Here is a 9,388-nt window from a genome sequence, read left to right on the forward strand (position 1 = left end):
ATTATTTAATGAAATAAATATATAATAAAGTAAATCAAATAAAAAAGTATAATTTTTGTGACTAACAAGCTTACAATAATAAACTTAGATAACAAAAAGCAAAAAAAGATGTAAAATAAACTTTAAACAAAACAAACAAAGACAATTAATAAATTAATGTACTAAAATTTAGACGTAAAATAATATAGATAAAAGTTTTAGAGTTTCAAAATTTTAATAAACCTACTAGTATTGTCAATTTAAAAAAATAAAATACAAATTGCATGTTATGCATTATTTAAAAAAAATAGCCCAATTGGGCAACCCAATAGCTAGGATTAGACTCGGCTCAGGACCACCTGGTCTTGGGCTATTGGGCTGAGTTGGTCCTAGGTATTAGTACTTACGATTGGCCCGAGATCAACCCATTTTTTTTATTGGGTCAATCCCCGTCCTAGGTTAGACTAGCCTATTCCGGCCTACTGTATATCTTGAACCAACAGTTGGTAGACCGCATTTTTTTAGAACAACTCAAATGCAACATGAAGTTTATGTTGACGACATGTTAGTCATAAACCAACAAGCTAACCATCATATCCCTGACTTTGCTGAAATATTTGGAATCTTGAGAAAATATCACATGAAGCAGAATCTCTACAAATGCGTTTTTGGAATCAAGAGCGGTAGCTTTCTACGATACATAGTGATTGAGAAGGGTATCGAGGTCAATCCCAACAAGATACAGACCATCCAAGAGATATGAGCCCTCAATAGCTCAATCAAGTAAAAAAGAGAAGTTAGGCACATTGCTATCCTTAATAGGTTCATATCTTGCTCTGTCGATTGTAGCCTTCCTTTCTTCAAAGTACTACGTAAGCCAAGGATTTTACTCGGGATAAGACCTGCCAATAGGACTTCCATGACCTGAAGGCACACCGTGAGTTTCATGCTCATTAAAGAAGATGATGTAACACCGTGAGAAGGGTTCTATTACGTTAGTAAAGTAATACACGATGTTGAACAGTGCTATTTTGAGGTACAACACTAGCATTTGCATTTGCACTAGAAAAGAAGAGATGTTTTTCAATAGTAATAAACGAGCCAAACAGCCCAAAATATGTCGGCCCAATCCAAACACACCATGCATAATTTTTAATTATTATTTTATATTATTTACTAAAAAACAATAAATAGAAAAATAAACCCTAATCTGCAGACTCGCCAGATTCTCCCTCCTGAAGCACCGAGCGACGTTCTTCCTGCACCTCTTCTTCCAGGTAATTTCTTCTTCTTCTTCTTCTTCTTCTCCTCCTCTCCTTCCCCTTCCTTTTATCTTGTAAATTGTTGATTGCTCGTTGTTTCTTCCATTCAGGTTTTTGTCGCGTTTCCCCTTGATTTTCAATTTTTCATTGGCAACTCGTTCAGTTTGGTTTCGTCAAAATTATCTTTGATTTGGGTGTGCAGATTTGATCGTGTTTGGTTCTTTGTTGGGTGCCTTCTCGTTTCAGCATGGCAACAAGTAAGTACCCGCTGTCAATTACTCATTCAAATATAATTGTTATTATTTATGTTTAAGTTGTACTCTTCATCAATCTATAGATATGAGGATGTTATTGGGGTTTTATTTTCTGGACAGGATTGCAATATGAGAATAACTGCGAAATTGGAGTCTTCTCGAAGCTCACCAATGCATATTGTCTGGTGGCAATTGGGGGTTCTGAGAACTTTTACAGGTATCAGTTTATCACACCTATACAGTGGTCATGTATCTGTAAATTTTATCGTTTTAAAATTTTGATCAAGTATTGTCTATTTTTTTGTTGTATCCATTGTAAACTGATATTTGCTGGCAGCACATTTGAGGCTGAGTTGGCTGATGTAATTCCTGTGGTTAAAGCCTCCATTGCTGGTACTAGAATCATTGGACGTCTCTGTGCTGGTGAGGGTTCTCTTTTTTTGGTAATTGGATGTGGTGTGATGGTTGTTTTAGTTTGCTGCTTCCTTAGATTCCCTCGTCTAAATATTGAAGGCTGATGATATTTCCTCCCCAAATAACACCTTTTGCAGGAAATAAAAACGGATTGCTTTTGCCTCACAATACTACTGATCAAGGTGATGCCACAACCTCTGATGTGCTCGATTACATTACACATATATTATTTGTATCCCAAGCTTACTGAGTTCTGCGAATGCATTCTTTCTGACCTAATAATTTGGAGTACTGATGTTACTTGGTGAGTAAGAAGAGGATTCACCCTCAACAAGATTATGTGCTGTGTTCGTCGATTCTGTCTTTCGGTTCTTGCAATCCATTTGAAAATATTGGGCAAGCATATTTTGATAATGGACAAGACCAGGCTTGTTGGATTTTTGAGATTGCAAATAGCTCAAATTGACACTGTTTTCTGCATTTCACTTTGGTGCATGAGTGTACCCTTTTTTTTTCCCTCTCTTTTATGAAGGATCCAATTTGGTTACATGTCACTTCTACAACTCCCCCCCAGAGTCTAACCAATAACCTATCTTTCACAGGAACAAGATGCCACCAGGGTCACTTGATTGTCCCTGCATGAGTGTACCTGTTGAGGATATTGTCTTGTTAATTGGCATGTTTAGTAAATAAACAAATCTTCTCAATTCCATCTCAAAAGGCAATTTATGTGTTCTGCTTGTTGGTTGGGTTGCAAATCCATGGATCAAATCCTAAAATAATAGATCATCTCAGCTATTTACGCAGTTACTTGTAGCAAGAATGATGCTTGGCCTGTCTATTCAAGGTTGTGCCCTTGTGTATGAGATTTGTTATTTGTATAATTTTGTTGAGATCTTTGCATCATCTAGTTTAGTTCTTCACCCTTTCCCTTCTTCACTGCATATTGAGTTTTATATTACTGTTTTGAATGCAATATCTGTGTATGACAGGGACTATAGTCTTGTTGCAATATTATTATGAATTCATTATGCTTATGTTGCAAGGGAAGTATAAATACAGTGATAAATACGTTCCATTCTTGTTGGTTAAATGAGTGATACCCCATTATAGTATAGTTGTTCCTGGAATTATGGTCCTTATGAATTTAGTTTTGTTGGAGTTCTATACCTGATGCTAATGTGTTCTTGTGGTGTTATAGAACTACAACACTTGAGGAATAGTCTACCAGATTCTGTTGTGGTTCAGCGAATTGAGGAAAGATTGTCTGCTCTAGGAAACTGTATTGCCTGCAATGATCATGTGGCTCTTACACATCCTGATCTGGACAGGGTAAGTATTTCATATGTTCAAGTTGTCTACTTTGTCTTCAAAGCTTTTCTTTTTTTTAAAAATTTAAATTCTAGTTGATGAGCAGACTTTTTGTTTCTAATCCATCTGTCTGAGTCTTTTATGCTTAGCTTCACTTTTCCTTCCTTTATGGGAGGTCAGAAAGTACATCACTTTGTTTATGAAAAACTGACCTAATGGCCTGCGTCGACAGACTCGACACTTTTATTGGTTTAGTAGGACCAAAAAGATTTTACCCTTAAAACAATTGTTGCCAATTCAAGTTGCAAACTTTAATGTGTACTGATATGATAAATCTCTTTTCTTTGTCAGCATTTTTATGCAAACGTATTTTCATGTTGGGCTTGTGCTATGCTATTACATTGTTACCATATAAATGTAATGATTGAAGAATATTTATCTATGTTAATAATGATTGGAACAGGTAAATATATATTTTATTATTTGAATATCTGTAAAAATTCATTCAAATTTTTCGAGTATATTGATACATGTGTTTGTGTGTGTGTAGTAAATAGCAATCATCAAGGATTTGTTACATATTTTGGCGGAAGAGGGAGATCTATTTTGGGAGGATAAAACCTTATAAATGTTTGGCTTCACTTTGGTTAATTGGAAACATCCCCCTGAAATGACAGTATGACACCAAACACGTATGAAGTCAAACCTTACACAGCATCAGAGGTTGTCTTCCAAAGAAGTTGAATCAATCCCTGATTGCTTGTGGCATTATTGATTGGTGAATCTGTTGGAATTAGTTTTTTTAAAATTAGTTTTTTTAAAGTTAAAGCTACTTCTATTGCCACTACTGTTGTGTGGAAGAGATATATAATAATGTTAGTTTGATAGTGGAAAGATGAGGGAGGATTTCGTACATCTGTCTTTGACGAGGTTCATTGGGTTGCTTTCACTTTCTTGCTCTTCACTTTGATATACCTTAAAACCTGCTTCACAAGATTTCTCTAAAATTTCCAAAAGAATTTCATCTGCTGAAGAGAATACAGGCTTTTGGAGTTCCACAGCAGTTTTGTTTCATGGATGGCCTTAATGGTCCATTAGAGATTTATTTTCCCCACACATTTTATTGTTGAATTACAGGCTTCACGAATGCACATGTCTCTTTCTTTTTTTCCCGGATTTTCATGTCTAGAAAGTATGTCTTGGGATTTTTAGTTCACAGTTATCTTTGAAGGTCCAGTTTGGATCTTCATTTTTTCCCATCAAGAGGCTTTATTTTTACCTCGTCTCATTTTTACGTGTTATTTTATTCTTGTTGAGATGTGGAAATGAAAAGATGGAGGGATTTTTGCATTATTAGTCTTCATGAAAGTACATTTGCGTATTGGCTCATCAAAAGTGCCTAATATTGTGCTGCATATCGTGTCTCATTTGACATTAATACTTATTTATTGCAGTAATTTAGCCTCGGATATGTTTAATTAGAAATATGAAGTGACCAATTTTCAATATTGTCAGGAAACGGAGGAGATGATTGCTGATGTTCTCGGGGTAGAAGTTTTCAGGCAGACAATTGCTGGTAATATACTCGTGGGGAGCTTCTGTACCTTCTCCAATCGAGGTGGCTTGGTAAGAGCTTATACTTCGATGAAGTACTTGTTTCTTAATAGAAAATTAGTTGGTTTTGACATCCCATTTTAAAAGGATAGCACTATCTTAAATCACTCGTCAATTGTGGAGCAGGTTCACCCTCACACTTCTATAGAGGATCTAGATGAACTTTCAACCCTCCTTCAGGTCCCTCTGGTGGCTGGGACTGTGAACCGTGGTAGTGAAGTGATAGGTGCTGGCTTGACAGTCAACGACTGGACTGCATTCTGTGGATCAGATACAACTGCTACTGAGTTGTCCGTAATCGAGAGTGTTTTCAAGTTGAGAGAAGCTCAACCTAGTGCTCTTGTCGATGAGATGAGAAAGTCATTGATCGACAGTTACGTCTGAGTCCCCAAGTTTAGTCTACTATGCATAACATGAAAGCTAAGATTCTCTTGAGCAAAGCTTCTGCTCTGGTTTTATAGTAGTTTCAGTGTTGAGGAATTCTGTCCATCATGTTCTATACAGAAGTACATTCCATAAGTCTATTTTCACCCCATCCGTTCTGCTTCTCAAGTTGTATCAGTGAGACTTTTACAATTCGTCTTTCCTTTTGGTTTCAAGCTCTGTAGCATGGTGTTTTGGCATTGAAGTCTTGCAATGTGGCAAGTGTTGGGTTGACTCTCACAAACTTGATATTTATGAATCTGTAATTTCCGATATATAACAGAAGCAAGAGATTTCTTGGTCAGATGACAACATTCTGCATTCTTCAGTTTAATTCAATAACGGTGGTGCAATGTTGTTAGACGAGGAGCAGGAGAGGGGAATACTTTCTTGTTGCCTGTGCATCCATTAGTGCCAGATCTCAGCCATTTTACTTCTGGGAGATTGTTTACAGAGATTAGCAAAAAAATAAAACTAATCTTTTGATCAACTCCAAATTATATATCCTTTACATCTACCTCAAATTTGTCTACAAAATGCTGATTTTTTCTTTATATTAATTCGGGTAATTACGGTTATTTCACCTGAGTTTTGATATAATTATACTTATATGTTATCTTGTTTTTTGAGAATAATTGAAAAGTGTCTGGACGATAAGGGTGAAATTACTACATTACCCTTAATTAATTGTTTTTTTCAAAATAAAAGATATTTGCAAATATGTTAAGAAAAAAATGAGGGTGGTAAAGTAACATGTGATATACAGAATATTTCCCTCTTTTCCTGTTTCTTTTCCCCTTGCATTTGCAAAAAAGGTCAAGGAAAGCGAGATGAAAGGAGAAAATTGAAGTTGATTGCTTCCTATTCTTCATCGCAGAATGACGATCTCCTGAAGATAATTTGAATTAATTCTGTCTCATTTATTTAACGTTCTTGATCTGGGTTCTTTGCAGCTCCATCCAAGATCACATTTTCCCGTTAGCTTTTCTGAGCTTCTAGGAATTAAATATTAATTTGAGCTTCAGTGGTTTTGGAGCGTTTGTGATCTGCACGCATTTGTCCAATTGGTGCAACAGATTGTGACCTCGTAAAAATGGTTTGTGGTCTGCATGTATTACTCTCTCTGTTGGTTTCTTGATTTCATGGTACTCTATTTAGCTACTGTTTGTGACAGTGTTCCTCATAAAAAAACAAGACAGAGCATGTACTGATGAAGATGAGAATACTGCAATGGTTCAAATAAACATCTCTTGGAAACAACTCTTTAAAAAGGCCAGATTAGTTTTTTTCTGTTTTATGTTTGTGACCTTTTGAGTTCGACAATAGCAACCTTTTTGTATGAGAAAGGAATTCACATTACAAGTTTGAGTTATCGGCCCGTCATTCTAAAATGAGCACTTGTGCAGAAGTAGGTCTTACCCTTTTGCTCAGTTGTACAAAGCCCTAAACAGTGATCTGTTGTGGGATCATTGACATTATGTTTCTAATTTCCATACACCCATCTTTGTGGATTATCATCCGCCTCCACGGTATTCAAGATGAAAAATTTTTAACAAGGGAAATTCTTGTTCAATTTGACTCGGTTAAACCCGAACCAATCATATAATAAGTGTGATACATTTATTTTGTGATTAATGCACAGTTTCGGGAAAATGACTAATCACAGAATAAATGTGATACACTTGCTCTGTCATTCGTTTGGTTCGACCAAACCTGATTCGAATAAAAGTTTTTCCTTTTCTCAAAAATACACGGACATCCCATCTATCAAAATTCGTGGTTGATGCCCCTAAATCAATCAATTAAGCGATCAATCTAACTGGCCCTGAAGTTGGTCAGGATGTTTCCATTTGCGTACAAGCTACCATTTGTGTTGTAGGAGCTCTGAGAATTTGGTTGAAATTATACCATGTTAGGCTTTTTGTCTTTTTATTGTCTGAATATTCAGGAGCTAAGACCATTCCAATGCTCCCTTTCGCCATGCATAAACTAAACCAACAATTAAGATAAGTACGAAAATTAAAGCTTCTATAAATATGTTGTTCTTGGTTAATTTGATGCGAATCTCAATTTCTTGCCACGTTTGCAAAGACAGGAGGGGCCAATGGTGTTTTCAGTTGACAAGATTATCTTTGTTGGTTCAACGATGTGGGTAAAATGGTAAAATGCACGTGGATAATCAATCAGATAGTATTAATGGTATAATCTGTCATGATACTTTTGTAAATACCTTTTGTTTTTTAATTTTTTCCCTGGCCTTTGAATTTGCTGTTCCAATTAACCATATGTGAGATCAACTTTCATACCAAAAGTTGTAAATTTCTGTGTATGACGTTTGAAGCACTGTTTTCTTGCATTTGGTGGTTGAGTTTCCTGTTGGGGTCTTTTTGTTTGTCTGGTTTCCTCATTCAACTATTTCTTCTTGTTTTTGTCTTTGATTGTTCGTGATTGTGCAGTTCTTTCTGATTGCTTTGTGATTGTGGGGCTCTTTCTGATTGATTGTGGTAATTTGTCTTTGATCATTCCGTGATGGTGGTTTGTATTTTGATTCTTCTTGTCTTATGATTGTTCGTGATTGTGGGATTCTTTGTGATTTCTTTGTGATTTGTACGTTTGTATTTAGATTGTTTATGTGTTTGTGCCTTTTGTACTCATTGTTTTTGCAATTGTGGGGTTTTTTCAGATTGCATTCTGTGATTGTGGAAATCTGGCTTTGATTATTCCGTGATGGTGGTTTGTCTTTTGATTCTTCTTGTCTTATGATTGTTCGTGAGTGTGGGATTCTTTCTTATTTCTTTGTGATTTGTGGATTTGTATTTAGATTGTTCATGTGTTTGTGCTTTTTGTACTGATTGTTTTTGTGATTGTGGGTTTCTTTGTGGTTGCTTTCTTTGATTGTGGTAATTTGGCTTTGATTATTCCGTGATGGTGGTTTTTCTTTTGATTCTTCTTGCCTTATGATTGTTCGTGGTTGTTGGATTCTTTCTCATTGCTTTGTGATTTGTGGGTTTGTATTTAGATTGGTCATGTGTTTGTGCTTTTTGTACTGATTGTTTTTTGATTGTGGGGTTCTTTTCGATTGCTTTCTGTGATTCTGGTAATTTGGCTTTGATTATTCCGTGATGGTGGTTTGTCTTTTGATTCTTCTTGTCTTATGATTGTTCGTGATTGTGGGATTCTCTCTGTTTGCGTTGTGATTTATGGGTTTGTATTTAGATTGTTTGTGTGGTTGTTGTTTTTGGTTATAGTGATGCAGATATCCCATATGAAGCTGAAGTTCTTGTTCAGATTCATACAGAAATTTGAAGGAATTGCGTTATATCGTATGGATCTGTTTGAATTTTTACATCTCTGTCTGTAGTTAACACTAAAGGATAACTTTTTAAACCCTGTCAAATGCTTAGGCTGTATGGATCTATGTACCTGTTTATGATGGATTAATTATTATATAGGTCGTTGTTAATAAAATGCTTAGTAGCTCAGTTAATGCTATTTTTGCTCTTTACTTGTTACATATACTTTCTACCTTCCCCTATCTTCTTTCTTAGCTTTCACTGTTGATACCACCAATTGTTTTTTATTCTTGAGTTGGCTTGGCAATAGGAAGTACGACTGAGAAATTTAAAGCAGAGACTGTCAGTCCCTTTTGATGGCACCTCTTCAGAGCATCAAGTATGTACCTGCCTCTATTTTTCAAAAAGTTATACTTTTCATTTGGGATATTTTGTACTTGTACCGATATAATTTGGACATTGTATAGTCAGATGTCCTTTTCAAAGGATGAATTATGACAAAGTCGATAATATTATTTGGAATAGTGGCATATACTTGACCCAAATGATAAACTTCCTGGCTCTGTATTTGGATGCTTTTATTCATGCATCAGTGGTCCATGTTTTCTTGGCAGGATGCTCTTAGACAACTTTGGAGGTTATCTTATCCTGATAGAAAACTCCCATCTTTTAAGTCAGAGGTTTGGAAAGAGATGGGTTGACAGGGATCTGATCCTTCTACACATTTCAGGTGTGTGCTGATAAGTTGAGCTTGTTTCTTGGATTTGATCTTTGTCTTCTAATTCGTTTGTGATTGTAGGTTGTTTGTGATTCTTTTTGTGATTGTGGTTTGTTTTGT

General features: G+C 35.7%; 1 protein-coding gene across 1 annotated transcript; it reads left to right on the forward strand.

Moving 5' to 3' along the window:
* Window positions 1,152–5,569, forward strand: LOC105178449 (eukaryotic translation initiation factor 6-2). The gene is made up of 8 exons (XM_011101917.2): window positions 1,152–1,256; window positions 1,444–1,498; window positions 1,616–1,712; window positions 1,833–1,918; window positions 2,047–2,091; window positions 3,111–3,241; window positions 4,736–4,846; window positions 4,961–5,569. The coding sequence occupies exons 2-8, from the start codon at window positions 1,489–1,491 to the stop codon at window positions 5,216–5,218; spliced, it is 738 nt and encodes a 245-aa protein (XP_011100219.1). The 5' UTR covers window positions 1,152–1,256; window positions 1,444–1,488; the 3' UTR covers window positions 5,219–5,569.

This window comes from Sesamum indicum, linkage group LG16 (genome assembly GCF_000512975.1).
Source record: "Sesamum indicum cultivar Zhongzhi No. 13 linkage group LG16, S_indicum_v1.0, whole genome shotgun sequence".
NCBI lineage: Eukaryota > Viridiplantae > Streptophyta > Magnoliopsida > Lamiales > Pedaliaceae > Sesamum > Sesamum indicum.

What these genes read in the sequence shown, in the direction of transcription:
- LOC105178449 (XM_011101917.2), top strand. An exon ending in TCACAATACTACTGATCAAG is followed by an intron (nt 2,092 to 3,110) that starts GTGATGCCACAA and finishes GTGGTGTTATAG; the next exon opens with AACTACAACACTTGAGGAAT. An exon ending in TCTCCAATCGAGGTGGCTTG is followed by an intron (nt 4,847 to 4,960) that starts GTAAGAGCTTAT and finishes ATTGTGGAGCAG; the next exon opens with GTTCACCCTCACACTTCTAT.